The 18,787-nt window shown below is 32.4% G+C and overlaps 1 protein-coding gene across 17 annotated transcripts in view; it reads left to right on the forward strand.

Moving 5' to 3' along the window:
• The window catches only part of MIPOL1 (mirror-image polydactyly 1), a 377,605-nt gene that overhangs the window by 59,922 nt on the left and 298,896 nt on the right, over window positions 1-18,787 (forward strand). For 16 of the 17 annotated variants that reach the window (XM_074393412.1, XM_074393408.1, XM_074393411.1 and 13 more), the window contains 3 exons: window positions 13,781-14,012; window positions 15,494-15,629; window positions 17,279-17,384. In XM_074393412.1, the coding sequence (XP_074249513.1) occupies window positions 13,781-14,012; window positions 15,494-15,629; window positions 17,279-17,384 (474 nt within the window). Of the gene's footprint in view, window positions 1-4,434; window positions 4,597-13,780; window positions 14,013-15,493; window positions 15,630-17,278; window positions 17,385-18,787 lie in introns of all 17 variants that reach the window. The other variant, XM_074393415.1, reaches the window with a different exon arrangement.

Consider the following 18,787-nt stretch of genomic DNA (forward strand, 5'->3'; position numbering starts at 1 on the left):
CCTTTCTAGAAAAAAATGAACATGAAAAATGGTAAATTTCTCTTTTAAATAGGACCTTTTCTTCCCTGTTTTATTCTGTTGGTATGATTCTCTTTGTAGAACTTATGACTCTATTTCTTTGGTTTAAGGAAATACAAACTCTACTTTTAAAATGCAAATTCCTTCAAATTTATTTGTGATCATGAAAACAATAATTTTTTTTGAAATAGAAAAATGACTTGATTTTGTCAAAAGATTTTTGCTTTGTTTTAAATTTTCCATCCTTAAGCCTCTGAGCTCTTTGCTAAAAATCGTCGTTCATTTCTAGTTATGGCCTTTCATGCCATAACACCTCCTGTAACACATATTTACAATATGCATCTTAAAATGTAATATTACTGAATCTTTAATTTTCTAGACATGAGAATTTCAGTTTGTCATATTTCAGATGACTGTGTGGGCTCTGTAGTGTGATTAATATAAAGATCTGAGTGTGCATTGGCATTTTGTTGATTTAGGAGACCTGGATCAATATACATTGGTATGTAGACTGACTTGAAGGCCTTTTAGAGTGTTGGTCCAGGTTGACTATAGAGTAGGACTGATGTGACTTCCTGGATTTAAAGGTATTTTAAATACATTTTTTAAAAGTTTCTTAAATGATAAAATTATATATTTTAGTGTGCATTTACTGATTACTCTTTGGTTAGAAATAAATCTGTAGTAGTAGAATAAAAATCTTTTGGAGAAGTTCACCAAATACTCCAACTTTTAGTGGTTAGGTTTTATTTGAATCAAAACAACCTATCATGTAGGATGTTATTATATTTTTGGGAGAATTTCAGATACAGTTTTTCTTTCTGTTCTGCTTATTTTAGGAAATATGGAAAAGCAAATTTAGAGGAAAGCAGGCTTCAAAATTTCAAAATTAAGTAGATTATTGTGTAAATTATTGAATTAAAAGTATTCTTAGCTGTAGCTTTTGGTTGAAATTGATAATACTTTGCCATATTTGTATTGAAAAGATGTAAGGTAAAAAGCAGTTATTTTAAAAAATTGTATTTGGACTTTTATGTTTATTTTTTGGCAGATTCTAGTTTTTACATGTAACCATTTAGTATTATTAGTATGCTGATGGGTAAACAGTACAAACTGATGGATTTGTACTGAAAAAATTTTTCTTGTATAGAAACAATGTTTTTGCCACTTGATATTTTAAAAATTAACAAAAAAATTCTCCTTTTAAATAGTTTTGCCATCTGTACCTAGATAATACACTGTAAAATTAACACAGTTAACAAACCAAAAAATGTTCCTTGATTTAAACAGTTTTAGGAAAGAAATATAATTACTTTTAAGCACAATATACCATTATTTCTTTCTTTAATTAATGTTCTCCTCACTCCTCAAAATTCCAAATTTTCAGATTAATATTAATCCCTAGTAGATTAGGGTAGGTATGGTTCATTTAGCATTAGTTTCCTTGAATCAACAAGTTTTGGAGGAAATAATTATGATAAGGGAAGACAGAACAAATATATAGGCCTTAAGGTTTCAGGCCTATATATATACCCTAAGATTTGGAATATGGAGTAGGGAGTATTCTGTATCCTTTCCATTAATTATTATAAAAGTAGAAAGAAGTCATAATTTGAAAGAACTTCTATTTTAAGTAGATTGGATAATGTGTAAATGTTTATCAAAAAACCAAATGTTACAAAATTTGGAGTCACTGAAGCTGTTTTACTCAATTGCTTTTAAGAGTTTAAAGTTAAAAAAAAAGTAATGATTATAGTTAGCAAACCTGTTTCCTTTTGGAAAACTTAATTGCTTGTATTTTATAATCAACTAGTATAGAGTTTAAGATTAGGACAAGGCTGCACTAGTTTGGGTAAGAAGAACAAAGACCAAAAAAAATTTATTTAAAAAGCACTTCTTGATCTCTTGAGAATGCCGTAGAAACTAGCATCACAGACTTCCTCTGCATTTTTAGTAGGACTTTTGCTTTCCATAATGTTCTATATTGACCTATTATTATCTTTTTTTTTAAAGTCTCTACCCCTCCCCCAAGTCATTTGAAATGAATACATTACAAAAAAACAAATTTACTTTTCTGAGGCTTTTTTTTTTTTTTTTGTCTCAGGTACCTTAATGCTTTTTTGAAAAGTTTAAAATGCTAACTCTAACAAGGAGCTGATGATGTTAGGGGTGTAACTCACAAGGCACTAGTTCAGGGGTAACAGTTGATTAATTAATTAGCTGTCCTACCTTTTCTTTTCATGTTTTTCTTTTTGTTTTTTGGGTGTTTTGGTTTTTGTTTTGTGTGTTCTTTTTTTTTTTTTGAGAAACAAATGGGGAATTTGAATAAAATATATCATTTGCATAGAAAGTTATGTAATGATGCCATATAGAGTATAATGATTTCCTAAAACCTTGTATTTAAAGTAACCTGAATTACAATGAGAGATAAACAGAATATTTACCCATCCCTTATGAGCTGCTGCTGATATGTAAATTTATTCTTCTACTTTGCACAAATATACTTTTGAGCTACTGCTTAAACACTTTGAGGTCCTTAGTCAAACAGTTTTAATGATGCCTCCAATATTATGAAAGTGTGACATTTGATGAATGTCTCATATAGTTTTGATATCTGGGCACATATCAACAAAAAAAAATTGAGCATTGGTTTGTTATGCAACACCTAGATAATTTATAATTTTACTGTTTATATCCATCTTGACATTTTTTATCTGCCAAAGGCAGGTTTCATTTGGAATCTTAATCTGAGATTTATTTGGTGGATCTGGAAATCATAGCTAGGGTTCCCACAGGAAATGGTCCATCTACCAACAGATTAAATGGCAGTCCTGCAGTTGTTAGGGGAGCTCTGCATTTAACACACATGCATACTCATTCAGTCAGCGCTGTGGAGAAAAATTAAAGTAGTAACCCAGGTTTAGGAACAATGTAGCTAAAAAGTCCCATATTTGCTGAATGACAAAGGGTTATATAGCAGCATTTCATTTTATTATTCGTGCTTGAATTTCTTGTTTGCTTTGTTGAGTCTGCTGACGAATACTAATAAATGCCTGCAACAATCCAGACGAGAGATGCCTGGCAACAAAGCTATGCGGTGGACCTCCCTGATCTTCTCCAGTTCACAACCTGACCTTTTGAAAAATTGGCTAGGCTAAGCTGCAGAATTTGGGTGTAATGGTTATTGTTAACTCCAGCTTTAGGATTTATTAATTTGTGTGATCAAGACTTACCTATACTTCAAAGTTTCAAAAGACCAAACACAATCATCCATCCATTAGAACTAACATTGTGTTTCAGGGATTCCCCCTTAGTATCTGACTAGTGATTCTTCTGTTTTGTTTTCCAAATCTAACTATATTCTTAAACAAAATGAGTGGCACATATAAAGAAAGTTTGTTTTTTTTCCTCTTTATGATTGGAAAATTTATCTTTTATAAATTATTTAAATTGTCGAATTCACAATTAGTATGTCTTTATTCTTAACAAACAAAAAATACATAATTATTAAACCTATTTTATTGCAGTTGTAGAAATTGAAGACTTTTCCCAGTTCACTCATGTTTTTAATTAACTTTTATAAATTATTCTAATAATAAGAAAATTTGAGAAAGGTTGACAAGGTTACAAATATATTACAAGTAGCCAAATAGCTGATATCACTGGGGAATAACAACAACAAAAATAGTTATGTTAGTTAATCAGATTTTAGAATAGTCATTTCACAGTTATTTCAGTCTAAATAATATTTGCAGTGCTTTTGATATTTGTGATGGAAGTTGTACAAACCCTTAATTTCTGTGATTTATAAGTTAATTATATAGCCTAGGCTGCAGGATATTACACTATTATATTGTGCTCATTGCCTGCATATGGTCAAGGATGTTCACATTTAAAATCTTACAGTATGATAGAATTACACAAAATACCTATGCACTTTATGTAGTTCTTACATGGAAATCAGAACTTTTCCTCGATAGAATGAATATTGATTCATTCATGACTATTTCAGACTTAGCGAAACAAACAAAAACTTGAAAAAAAATTGGTGTAGTATCACTGATTTAAATAGCTCTTTTTCTATAAAACAAAAGAATAAAATTTCAGTAAAATAATTTTTATGAATAGCTGATAGATAGTTTGAAGCATGTTGCATCAAGTCATTGAAATGCTGTATGTAAGGTAAAATAATCTCACTACTTCTTTTTGGCATGTGTGTTTATCTAAATATAACCACGTGTAGGAGTATAAAGGATGCAGTTTATTTTGTATATCTAACTCTAAGTCCAAATGAGTAAGTTATGTGATATTGACAGATTTAGTGATTTTCTGGGTTTTCAACCTTAATAAAAGCTTATTTCAATATTTTATAGCTACACATAGCCTTCACCATTCAACATGTTTTTGACTTCTCAGTATGTATACATTATGCCTTGTTAAGAATTATGTATGCACTGGGGACAGCGGCTCATACCTGTAATCCCAGGACTTTGGAAGCTGAGATGGGATAGACGAGATCACTTGAGCCCAGGAGTTCGAGACCAACCTGGACAATGTAGGGAGACCTTGTCTCTACAGGTAATAAAATCAAATTAGTTAGGTGTGATGGCACTTGCCTATGATCCTAGCTACTCTGGAGGCTAAGGCTACAGGATAGCCTGAGTCTGAGAGGTTGAGGCTGTAGTGAGCTGTGACTGAGTGAAACCCTGTCTTGAAAAAAAAAGAAGAACATAAGAAATCACTATCTGTGCTTTCCAGTATCGTAGCTATGGGCACCATGTGGCTATTGAGCACTTAAAATCTGGCTAGTCCAAACTGAGATTTGCTGTAATTATAGTACAAAAAGGAATGTAAAATTTCTCAAAGCAATTTTTTAATATTATGTGTTGAACTGGTCATATTTGAGAAATTAATATTACTTGTTATTGTTTAATGAGCTTACTAGAAAATTAAAAATTATATAAGCAATTTGAACCATATATCTTTTGGATAGTGCTGATCTGTATGATTGAACATCACTAGGACTACTCCCATTCTACGACCAGCCTTTTCTTTACTTGTTTGCAAGGGTTATTCATATCATTTGCCTCCCTAGTCTGTCAATTCCCCTGAGAGCAGATAGACTTTTTAATTTATCTTTACATCCTATACAGCAACTGGCACTGTGTTGGTACTTAATAAGTGTTGAATAAAGTACTCATTTTCAATGCTTGTTTACTCTCCATATATCCTTTAGCTGATTTTCTTACTCAGTATTTCTGGCCAGATGCATTGCCTCACACCTGTAATCTCAACACTTTGGGAGGCCAAGGTGGGAGGATTGCTTGAGCTCAGGAGTTCGCGACCAGTCTGGGCAACATAGTGAGATCCCATCTCAAAAAAAAAAAAAAGAAAGAAAGAAAGAAAGAAACCTAATTTAGTATTTTCCTTCTTTGATTCATTCCATTTCATTGAATGAAAGACCTAATATATCCACTGTTTTTGCCCTATGTGTTTTAGGAAGATAAGTATATTAGGGAGCTTACAATCCAGAAAGGGAGACACACATAGATGAAGAGGCCATGGACTGTAGAAACCACAACTAGGTAACTATTCTTCTATAATGTGTTCAATCACATTATAGAAGAATAGTTACCTAGTTGTGGTTGGTAATTAACTTGGTGATGATATTGAGAAATAGATGAAACAGAAAGAGTCCCTTATAATTTCATTTATACTGTGTGTAGAAACAATCTAAAAGTACGTTGGCACGTTTGTTTAAAGCACAGAGGTTAGTAATTATGTAGACCAATGAAAGTAAAATTATAGCTTTATTTTATGATTGTTGAAGCCAAAAAACAAACTTAAAAAGCCCTGAGAGAGCTAGTATACAGAATTCATGTAAAAAGTTTTCATTTTTTTAAGCTAAGTTACCCAATTTCCTGTGACTCCTAAACTAGGTTCTCAGGAAGATAAGAGCCTATGATCTACCAGTTGTGATCCTGATTCTAATTTATGTCATATGCCAATATAATAAATGATCAAATTATGTTATAGAAGTATGTTATTTAAATTTCTTATTTTCCTGCCATGGGATTGAATTTACTGTTAATTTTCTTTCTTTGACAGTGAATTATCTTTCAGGATCTTTCCTTAGTGTCAAGATTTCTAAATTTCAAAGTAGAATTACTTCTGTAATTTATTAGTTTTATAATCTGATACAAACTTTATTAAACCATTATATATTAATTACAAGTTTTAACCATCTTAAGTATTTTCTTTTTGTGTTTATGTTTTTCATTGAGTTAGGTGACATTCTATTTATTTTTCATTTACATGTGTTCTGATATTTTCAAAGAATTATATACAATTGTTAACAGGATAAGGTTATTTGAACCTCCCAAAAAAAGAAAAAAAGAAGAAAAAGAGAAACTATTATATATATTAGTATTTCTAAGAGATTTTTCCACATAGTTGCTAACATTTCATAGAAGAAAAATGTTTAGATAACAACTTCGTTGACTAGATAACGACTTGGTTGACTAAAATCACCTGTACTGATTTTAGCTGTGCAACTATTTGCTGACTATTGATCATCAAATAAATTTGTTTAGGAAATTGAGAAAATTTAAAATATGAAAACTAGAATAATAACTAGGATGATAGATACCTTTCTTGCTTTTCTTAATATTTGAGAGAAATTAAAGATATAAATTTGAATTTTAAGTTTGAATATGGTCCCAAGATGGTGATGTTATCTCACAGAAAGTTAAGATAAATCAAAATAGAGAAATTAGCTTTTAGCAAAGCAGATTCTAAAGATAATAATAACTAATATTTATTGTGTATTTTGTGCCAACACTTTTCTAAAAGATTTATGTAACTTAGTATAATTCTCTTAATTTTTTTGAGGGAGATGCTATTATTTTATACTCTTTACTGCTAGGGAAGTTGATGAAAGATTAAATGTTTTGCTGAAGGTTATACAGCTATATTGTGGAGCCAGGATTCAAACCCTGTAGTCTGTCTTCAGAACCCATGCACTGACTATGGTTCTGCTTGGAGGGTCTAAATATATTAGTGGTGTTGTGGTTCGACCACTTGGATGGTCTAAATTTTTATCTTGTACACACATATTAGGCGGATCTACTATAATGTGACAGAAGTTTGTGATAATGTTACGTGTGGGGAAAAACACATATAATATGCATCTGTATTTCATAGATGTTGGGGGGAGCACATATAATATGCATTTGTGTGGGAAGCTAACCCTGTATTCCACAGAAAAGGAAATATTTAGTAATGGAAATAAATAGTATTTATATACACTAAAAGAAAGAGAATATATGCTGTGTTTTAATTAAGGAATGGTAGAAGTCATTGGAAACCATCACTAGTTGATACTGTTCTGATTATTTCAAAACTAATGTTCATTTTTTAAAAAGTTCTTAACCATTGAAAAAAGACATATTTTGTTTAAAATGTGGAACTACTGTAGAAATTCCATTGTCACATCAAATTTGCACTCTAATAGCAAAAAAAGTCATATTTCGATGTTTTTATATAATATGGTGATGGACCATATAGGAAGGAAAGAAGCATTAAGCATGAGATATGGTTCTTTTTATATTTATAAAATCAGATGGAAGGTGTAAGTAATAACCTTCTTTTCTCACCCCACAAAAGACAGAATTTACAGAATGGTGAAGTTGTGTTCTCAAGTATCAGACAGCACATTAACAAATTGCCTTTACTATGTTCACTTTAGATATAAATGCACCAAGTAGCATCTTCATCTTAGGAGGCAGGCACTCCATTTATTTGAATGTATTTGCCCCTAGTACTTTTATCTTGCCTTTCTCTTTCCTGTCCCTGAACTCTCAGGTAGCTGGGATGTTGCTGTTCTGAGTAACTCCTGTAGGATCCCTAGAGACAATTCTAGCTCAACCACTCTGAAGAAACAGCTCTGTAAACAGTACTGACCCCCCAGGAGACCATCAAATCCGTTTACACAGATACCAGTTGTCACAAACTATTTACAAAGCCAGGCAGAACAGAATTTCCCAGCCTCTAAGAATCCCTGTTTGATTCTAGCCAGTGCCTTACTTCTGTGTAGTGGTCAATAAATAATAGTTATTTTTGGCAATGCGTCATGATTTATTAGGTAGCATCAATCTAACTGAGTATAGTATACATTAAAAAATGTGTAATTGTCTGAAGAATTGAACTCAAAGGGAATCTCAAAGCTTTCTTTCCTAGGATAGGCAATGGTATTGTAGTACTGTTAATTTTCCAGACTAAGGAATTGAGAGTTTAACAGCAGCATTAGCATTGAGACACTTAACAATACTGACATCTCCAGGAGCTAGCAAGAATTCATTAGATCATGAAAATGGTTCATTGAAACAGCACGAAAGTCACTAGAGAGATACAGGGTCTTCAAAGCGAATAATGCAGCTGGTCTATGCGCATGTATTAAGTACTGAGATTCTATGCCTAGATGAATAAACTGCCTCTAGCAATAGCAGTAGGTGGCATTTTAGGGTAATACCTTGTAGTAATCCATAATGTCATTTTCAAATGGTAGCGGGATAAGTTTATGTGTTAGTGACAGTATTAGATAGTAATTACCGAAATTGGGAATTATATTTGGTTTGAAATTGTTGAATTCTTATGTCTAAATAAAACAACGTGCCCACAGACAAGCAAATGAAGAGATTGATAGTAATGATAAAATTTTTCCTGTTGTTTAACTCTGAGAAAAGAAAATCTGACTTCATAACTTTTGAATGATGAAGAAGAGATTGACAGTTTATTCTTGAAGTCCATATGGAGAAATGAAGTTGAATAGTATTCAGTTAGTCATAATAATAGAACAGTTAACAATAACATTGATTAAACACTAAAGTAGATTACTAAAGAGAGTTTCCGTTTCAAATCATATGAAAGAGATAGAAGAATCAACAGGATAGTTTTAGGTTTAAATTTTCATCTGCCTAGAGATAAGAGTTTGAATCAAAAATGACTATCTTTCTGTTTAACATTTATCTTATCTTATAAATCGACTAATATGCAAAACAGACCAGTAGCTTCATTTTCATGGCATTTTATTGGCTTGTGTTTATATTTCTGTATGCAGTTCTTTTTAAAGTGAGGAGCAATACAAATAAGCTCAGCTAAAGCTTTAGTAGCTTCATCTGATTATCACTTCATAAAGATCCTTCTCCTGGGCTGGAGAGCTTAGGGAAAATAATTGCAGACTGAACTTCTTGAGAAGTTAGTGACTTGAGAGAGTTATTAACTGCTCTCATCTTCTCTTGGTTAGAAAAGGTACTAATTCACAAAGTTGGGCTATGAATAAGGTAAAGAAATTTAGGCAAAATTTAAGATGGTAGAGCAGTATCTCAAAATTTGTCTCGAAAAGTCAAGTTCATCATGCCTGTAACTTTTTTTGTTTCAGAAAAAAAAAAAATTGTGAGGTCAGTCATGGTGGTTTATGCCTGTAATCCCAATACTTTGGGAAGGAGAAGCAGGAGGATTACTTGAGCCCAGGAGTTTGAGACCAGCCTAGGCAACATGGCAACTCTTTTTGGCCTATTTGAGACCAAATTTACCATTATCTACAACTTGTCCCAAATTTCTAGGTCTAATTCAATATATGTTTCCTTTCAGTTTTTTATTATTAACTTCCTGGTGTTTACTTCACCTTATTCTGCTATTTAAACTTGCTATTTGTTTACTAGTTTTATAGTTCTCTTTCAGATAACTTTTTTTTTTTTTTTCCAAAAAAAATAGTGAGGCATGGCAGCACACAACTGTAGTCTCAACTAACTGGGGGGCTGAGATGGGAAAACTGCTTGAGCCCAGAAGGTCAAGGCTGTAGTGAGCCATGATTATGCTACTACATTACAATCTGGAGGACAGAGCAAGACCCTCTTTCAAAAAAAAAAGGGGGGGGGGTATTTGTGTAGATACATATAGAAAGAATGGTTAATAAAGCAAGTATGGTAAAATGTTAATATTTGGGGAGTCTAAGTAATGTGTATACAGTAATTCTTTGTACTGTTTTGTAACCTTTTTATAAGACAAATTATTTCAAAATAAAAAGGTAACAATGAAGGATTATCTACGGTCAGTTTTTGTCAGCCTTCTCATTAAGCTTGCTTCTGCAGTCATTGAAATCTTTTACATTTGGCTCTCATTTCTTCTCTTCATTTTCTGCCATTTTTCTGGATGACTTCAGTGCCTTCAAAGGTGTTACTTTCAGCATTTTAACCTCTTGATTTTCTCCTCTCCAAGTATGTTCACTTTTAGGTTGTTTCATCAACCCATTTCCAGATGAGCCTCACCTTGGACATTGCGCTTAACTGTTTACTCATTTTAGAAATTTTCTTCCTGACTGTAACTATAACATCTTGTCATTTCAATACAAGAAATGTCTCTTTATTTTTCCTAAATTGATTCCTTCTCCTCTATATCTATTCCTATTCTTCCTATTCTCTTCTTATTTTTATAATATATTAACTTTTTATTTCATGTAACTCTGGCTATCTTTTGGTAGTTTGCTACTTCTCATAACCCTGCTTGTCCTTTTTCTGGAGCAAACGCCTATGTGAATTCTTCCTAGAGTCCTACAGGTGAGCATTAGTATGGTTAGCACATTGTATGTATTTGGCCTCCATAGCCCAAGCATAGTCTTTATTATATTGTATTCAGATTATTAGATGAGTTTGCCATCCTCACTGTACTAGAGAGTCTTTGAGTGGAGTGTTTGTTTCTTATTCATCTTTGTTTTCCCAGTACCTACCCCAAGGCATATCACACTGTAAGTTTTCCATGAATGATCAGTAAATTAATGAATAAATTAATTAATTAACATAAGTGTTTGAATACTAATGTAGTGTAATGCAGGATGGCAGAGAGGAAGAGTATTGAGAGCCTTCAGAGTATTTAACATTGATTTGCTGGAATCATATTGCCAAAATAATTGGTCAAAAAAGAAAAAGGAGAATTTTTATAAATCAGCTATGTTTATTCTAAAGTAAAATTAAATTCTCAGACTGGGAGTCTTAGGTGGGAGGATTGCTTAAGCCCAGGAATTTGATGCCAGCCTGGGCAACATCGCAAGATCCTGACTCTAAAAAAAATTTTTTTTAAATCTTTTTAAAATAAATTTTCAGTAGAAGGGTATGGATAGTCTGATTTGCAGAGCAAGCTCCAAACTTGTCATGAGCCTTTTGAATTAGAAATCGAAAAGTTTTGACTACTGAACAAAATGAGAAATATCCAGAAATAGAGCCAAGTCACAGAGTATGGATTCTTTAAAAATATTAAACATTTAAAATTAAATTTTAGGATGTAAGTCTAGAGTGTGTCTGAAATTAATGCATTGTAATAAAACTTCAAGGAGTTATAATTACTAAGACCCAGGAAGGATCAACAAAGAGTCCTCTTATTGGGAAGCTTCCATATCTGCTCTAAGTTTGAAGAAGATAGTATGGTCACAAGTGAAATAGTAGTGATTTATCAAGAGTTCAGGAGATCACAAAATTTGACATTAGGTTATAGCCGAAGGAATAGAACTATAAAACTAGTAAACAAATAGCAAGTTTAAATAGCAGAGATAAGGTCAAGTAAACACCAGAAGGTTAGGAATAAAAAACTGAAAGGAAAAAATATACTGACTTGGGACAAGTTGTAGATAATGGTAAATTTGGTCTCGAACAGGTTAAAAAGTGTTGGACAAGAGTCTGAAGCAGTTGTGCGGCTGTCATGGGGACCTCGGGGCTTTTATAGTTGGCAGTGATCCATGGACCATTCTTTTTCCTTTTGAAAAAAAAACATGGTATTTCATAAACTGAAGAAGAGTGTGGAGCATAATAGTTTTTAAGAAATATGTCCCTAGGGGCAATTTTGTTATTTTGATAATGCTTTCAATAATTATTTCTGATTGTTTTTTTCATTTGAGTTACTTACACTGTTTATGTTACATGTGTTAGAAAGCATGGTCTGTTAATGATATAGAGGCTTTCCTTAGTGCCCATTTATAAACTTTTCTCATTCAGATTTTGAGAGTTCCATTATACTAATGGCAGCCTATTACAGAAAAGTTGCGTGGTGACCATCTAATGCAAACCGAGTAAGAATTTTGAGATGTCAAATATGAACAAGTAATCTTCAGATGTATCTGTTCCTAAAACTGTCAAATTTAAGTTAATATAATATTGAAGTTTCACAGCTGTCTTGTAGTGTATAATTATGATAGGACATTCTCTCTTGTAATTCATTTCCTGAGAGTGAAATAGAGAGTAATTTACCAAAAACAAATGATACTCATTTAGCTTCTAGCTACCAATAAGAATAATGTCCAAGATCTAGAGTTCATAACTGGCTATGCCTAATTTCAGCAAATATACAAGCAAATAATTTTTTCTTAAAAAGTGAACATTTTTATGAGAGACATTTTGTTTATAAGTGCCCCCCCTTTTTTAAATTCTAAAACAACTCTCAGCCTGAGCAAAATAGCAAGACCCCATCTTTACAGAACATAAAAATGAGCCAGGCAAGGTGGCATGCTCCTCTAATTCCAGGCATTTGGAAGACCAAGGCAAGAGGATTGCTTGAGCTCAGGAGGTCGAGGCTACAGTGAGCCATAATCATACCACCACACTCCAGCCTGGGCAACACAGCAAGACCCCATCTCAAAAAAATATATAGTAAAATAAAATAAAACTACTCATATGTGCCTCCAACGATTGTAAGTTTGGCAGATTAAAAAAGGCACCACCAAAAATCAGGTGACATTCATCTGCCTTATAAAGTTCAACAAATATTTCTGCCCTAAATAAGAAAGTACTAGTTGCAATCAGTATTGGAGCCTGTGGAACTGATTTACTTGTGAATGAGTTTGCTTTGTGTATGTATTTGTGTGTCATTTTCTCCCCAAAACTTTACTTTGTCATTAAATGTACATTGTCCCTTTGAAATAGCCATTATTTACTAGCTGTAGCTTAAGATAATTTTTGTGAGATAGGCATTGCAAAGTATCTTCTCTGATGTGTAATACATCCTGGAAATGAAAGTTAGAAATCATTCTCCTTGTATTGTGTCTATTTTAATATTATGATGATGATTACAAAAATAATAACTAACATGTATTGATGTGTCAGGCACTAGGCCAAGTATTTTGCATATGTTAACTCAGTCCTTAACAACAAATATTATATACCCATTTTACAAAAAAGAAACTGAGGCAGGATGGGTTGAGTAACTTTCCCAAAGTGATGCACTTGGCAAAGCTGGAATTCTAACCCAGGCAGTCTAATACCAGAGTGCCGCATATATTAACTCTTTACTATAATAATTAACTTACTATATACTATTTTCAGAAATCTGGAAAAGTTAATCTAGAAAATAATATCTTTAAATCAGTGGTTCTCAGCCTTGAGCCTATGCTGGGATCATTTGGGGATCTTCAGAAATATAGACTAGATCTCACTCCCAGAGATTTTTAAGCTCTGAGGATTTTTAAAAATCTTAGGTTATTCCAACATGCAGTCAGAGTTGTGAACCACTATCCTAAATATCTATTGATTGTGGAAATGTAAGTCTTGATGGTAAAAACCACACTGTATATGCTTATCTAATTACAGTAGAAATAAGACTAGAAATTATATCTTTAAAGCTATGACAGTATTTCCAAAAATACTTATTTGATTGAATGATTTAATATGTAGTTACAGTGTTTGATATATCATGTGTTATTCTGTTTGTTTAAATACAGACATAACCCACAGTTATCTTGAACAAGAAACCACAAGGATAAATAAAAGTACACAGCCAGATGAGCAACTGACTATGAATTCTGAGGAAAATATGCATCAGAAATCCACTGAATTAATTAATGAAATAAGTTTTGAGAACACGAAATGGCCAGGGCAGAGATCAAGGAATTTTCAGATCATCAGTTCTTATCCAGATGATGAGTCTGTTTACTGTACTACTGAAAAATCCAAGTAAGTGCTCACAGCCTTAGATTTAGAAAGTAGGAATTGGGGCTGGGCGTGGTGGCTCTCACCTGTAATTCCAGCAGTTTGGGAGGCCGAGGAGGGCAGGTCACTTGAGGTCAGGAGTTTGAGACCAGCCTGGCCAACATGGTGAAACCCTGTCTCTACTAAAAATACAAGTATCAGCCAGGTGTGGTGGCACATGCCTGGAATGAAGGCTGAGTCATAAGAATCGCTTGAACTCAGGAGGCGGAGGTTGCAGTTAGCTGAGATTATGCCACTGCAGTCCAGCCTGAGTGACAGAGCAAGATTGTCTCAAGAAAAAAAAAACAAAAAGAGAGAGTGGAAAGTGGAAGAACTTTTTCTTCCTTTCTCCCTTCTTCCCTTTTTTTTTTTTTCTCTTTTCTTCTTTCTTTCTTTTTGGAGTTGGCTAATTCTAAACTCGTTAGAATTTGGGGAATCTACCAGAGTTTTCTACTGTTTCTGTGATATGGATATAATATGTCTAGTTAACTAAGTGAAAAAGCACAACGTGCATCTGAAGAAAGGCAGTGAGATTTAATTCTATCTTGTTCAATATTATTTTCTGTGACCTTATATTATGTATTTGGAAATAACTGTTAAATTGATATACATGAGATATCATTCATGAAAGTAAAAAACTGCCAGCTCCAGGATAAGGTAAGCCCAAACATGCGTTTTGGTTTGGGTTAGCACTATTTTTCATTTTAATGAATTTGAATGCTGTTAAAAGGGCTTTGTGCTCTACCATTTGCCTTCCTTGTTATTTTACATTCTCAGCTTTTACCCATTCACCTTGCCTAATTAGCTCATGACAGGATTTGAATTTGTGATACCTTATACTTTTAACTATGAGATTAAGGAACTTTGATAATTAGTCATGTACTATAAAAATATTATTAGATTTAAAAAGAAGTTTCAGTGACTAGTGTATTTTCAGTCTAGACAAAATAATACTTTACAGCATACTATTTTTAACAGAGTTTTGCATAGGAACTTTTATTTCTACTTTCAAATTATTCAGTAGATGTCTTAATGGATAGTAACATATAATATAACCTTTTAACCCTTTATCAGATTCTTACTAGGATGTAGATTGAAGTACATATTGGCGGGTAGAAGCACAGAATGAAGTAGGGATAAACATTTTATAACCACATGGGTAAAGTAAATAGTAGAGATTGGGCTAAAGTCAGATTATGAGATATCTAGTATAATTACAGCAGAAGATATACATGGTAAATAGAGCTGCACTGGCTGTCCCAGCCCTTACTAAATTTCTTCTTAGTGACTCCAAGATTTACCTTTGCTTGCAAATGTAATATAAGGCCTATAAAAAAATAGCCCATCTCTGCATTTCCCTTCCTTTATACTGCTTGCTTATGTTGGTACTGTTCTCAAGTAGCATACAAAATGTCAAAAAAATTAGTTTGTCTTACTCTGAACATTAATTAGTTTCTTTATTACAGCATTACGGAACAGAGACATAATGATATGCATTATGAATGTATGACTCCTTTTCAAGTTACTTCAGACTCAGATAAAGAGAATACAATAGCATTTCTTCTAAAAGAATTGAATATTCTGAGAACAAGCAATAAAAAGGTATAATATGGAATGTCTGATAATTGTATGCTTTTAGCTGTGGATCTTCTAAATTTCCTTTATTGTCCATCATATTTCAGCTTTATTTTGTACTTTAATCATTTAACAGTAGCTTTATGTTTTTGCCGTACCTTGCCATCAGGTTATGGTTGAGTTAAGGGGTTGACTACGAAAACTTTTTTTTTTTTTTTTTTTGTTTCCTACCTTGCTGGCCTGTATTAGCACTTCCTTTTTCATAAACTAACCCCTGGTTCCTTGTATAGGTATCTTAAAAAAAAAATTCATTCAAATTTTAGTAAAACTTTATTTAAGTGTTATAGAGAATGAGAAATAGAATGTACTGGTTTCATGTTACTTTCTTAATTTTTTTTCTTTATTAGTATCTGTGCCCTATATTTGATCTCAATAATGTATGTAATTAAACATTTCAGTAGTAAGGCTTGGCAATATTGTAATTTACCTTGTATTTATCTTATACAGCTGCATTTTATGCAATACAATTTGTCTTGTTATGTTTTATCTTCTGTTCTGACTCTTATTCTAGTTATATTCATGTGATCATTAAATAATTTTATTAAATAATGTACATTTTCTATGCCTTCTTTTTTTTTTAACCTCTACATACTTCTCTAATTTTAATATTCTAGTCATTTGACCTAATCAAACTGAAGCTTGATGTTAGGAATGTTGATCATGTCTGAAGGAAAACAGCTAAAATGACAGAAGCCTAGAAGGAATTTAAAAAGCATTTGGAGGGATTCTGTATGAAAGCATGAGATGTTTTCTGTACTTTCATTTAGCAATTATTTATTAAATGCCAATTATGAGTCAGATATCAGTGCCAATTTAAATGGAATAGGAGGGGATAGTTTCTCAAAGGGAAATTTGTATCAGATATTAAGATTATTATCTTAATTTTGTTTCAAAATATTGGACTTACTAAGATAAACTGTAAAGCATTGCTATCCATTATTTTATTAGCTGAATCCTTTCCAAATATTTTGTGTTAAGAAAAAAGAATGGATGAGACTGCTTTTGCAGTAGTTATTTTTATTATTATTGTTTTGAGATGGAGTTTCCCTCTTGTTTACCAGGCTGGAGTGCAATGACACAATCTCGGCCCATTGCAATTTCCCCTCCTGGGTTCAAGCGATCTTCTGCCTCAGCCTCCTGAGTAGCTGGGATTGCAGGTGTCCACCACCATGCCCAGCTAACTTTTTGTATTTTTAGTAAAGACAGGGTTTCACCATGTTGGCCAGGCTGGTCTTGAACGCCTGACCTCAGGTGATCTGCCCACCTTGGCCTCCCAAAGTGCTGGGATTACAGGCATGAGCCACTGTATGTGGCCTGCAGTAGTTATTTTTAAAAATAATGTTGGTTCTGTGAATTTCATTTGCCTATTCATGCACATATAATTAAATAGATTAAGTATATATTGTGATGTTTTTACAATTTCTATATTATTACAGGTAATTATTACTTTATAAATAACTTAAATTCTTAATTTTTTTCTGGAGTTACATATCTAGGCAGTTAAATATAATATATAAGAATTAACAAAAAACAAAAACTTTACTTTGAAATTAGTAATATTTTTGCAAGACATTTGTCAGATAAAAATTATGATCTTTTTTTTTAATGTGCTTTAGCTTCAAGAGAAACTGGCTAAAGAAGATAAAGAACAGAGAAAACTAAAGTTTAAGCTGGAACTCCAAGAGAAAGAAACAGAAGCTAAAATTGCTGAAAAGACAGCAGGTATAGTAGATGCGTATTAGCATATGGCCTTAAGAATCACAAATAAGGTTATTACATGGTGTGTCTTGGTGAATACTAGCATACTGGCTTATTTGCCAAAGGAGGAGAAGTTCTGTCCCCCTTTTTTTTTTTTTTTTTGGCTGCTTAGAAAATAGGTGGCTTTAACATCCTGGTACTGGTATTAGTGAGAGCTTTACCTGTATTCATACTGATTTGGGCATTAAATGCATTGTTAACACCATGTCAATCCAATCACAAAAAGGTTGTTTGTTTTGTTGGAAGGGGCTGAACAAACAAGGGAAAATAATGATTACCAGTGCCTCTACCTTTCAACCAGCAGTTCAAATACCACTTATTGTTTTAGCTCCTTGAGAGGAAATACTTCACCTTTGTATGAAGATAGTCACATATTCATTGCCAATGGAAACCTACATTTGATTAAAAAATCTGTTTTGTGCAATTAGTTTTCATCTGATGATGTAGATGCTAATAGAGATAATATTTTCCCTGAGATTAAATTGAAAGGTTGCCAAACTTTCAGATTATAACTGATTACCTTAAATATACTCTGGACTCTGTCTTTACTCACAGGTCTTTGCAGGGAGAAATTTTTAAATATATTGTTGATATATTATAGATACAATGAAATGATTCTCAATAGTCTATGATCTCCATCTGTGTATGCCACTGTGAATGTCTCTTTCACATTGTTTTACAATGTTAAAGGAAGAGAAATTTCATAAAGGAATAGACGTTAGCATTCAGAGCCATTTTAGACATCCCTATTTTAACATTTTTATATCATTTGGAATGCTTTTAAGAAACAATTGAATTTTATGATTAGTCTGAGGTTATAATACTGCTTTACAAGTTACTTAATAGGATTACATATGTGAAAGAATTGTTTTAGATCAGAAATTTGATTAACTAGTAGAGCCTGTCTTCAAAATATTACTGTGGAAAATAGAACTAAACATTGCTATGATATTAAAACAAAAATCATAAATAAGTACACCAGCTGAATACTAGATGGTTGCTTTTCTGTTAATGTTAAACTGCTATAATGTTTTTATTTTTGCGTGTGAGAAAATATGAAAATAACATTTTAAGAAAAATTAATACTTTGTTAAAAATAAATATTTCAAATATAAACTTAGAACAATTTGGAAATCTCTTGGCTTTTTACAATCAAATATATAAATATACTAATTGTTAGGATACTATTACAATAAATACATTTGCATAATATTAACTTTGCATATGTCTTACAGAAATAATTTGATGAGATTTGGGTTTTCATAACCTATTGAAAATTGTGAATTAATGTGTCTGCCTAGCCCATTTATCTCTTGGAGGGAAAACCTAATTAAGCAATAATATTTACTCTTTAATTTTTTTATAAT

This window comes from Saimiri boliviensis, chromosome 2, assembly GCF_048565385.1.
Source record: "Saimiri boliviensis isolate mSaiBol1 chromosome 2, mSaiBol1.pri, whole genome shotgun sequence".
NCBI lineage: Eukaryota > Metazoa > Chordata > Mammalia > Primates > Cebidae > Saimiri > Saimiri boliviensis.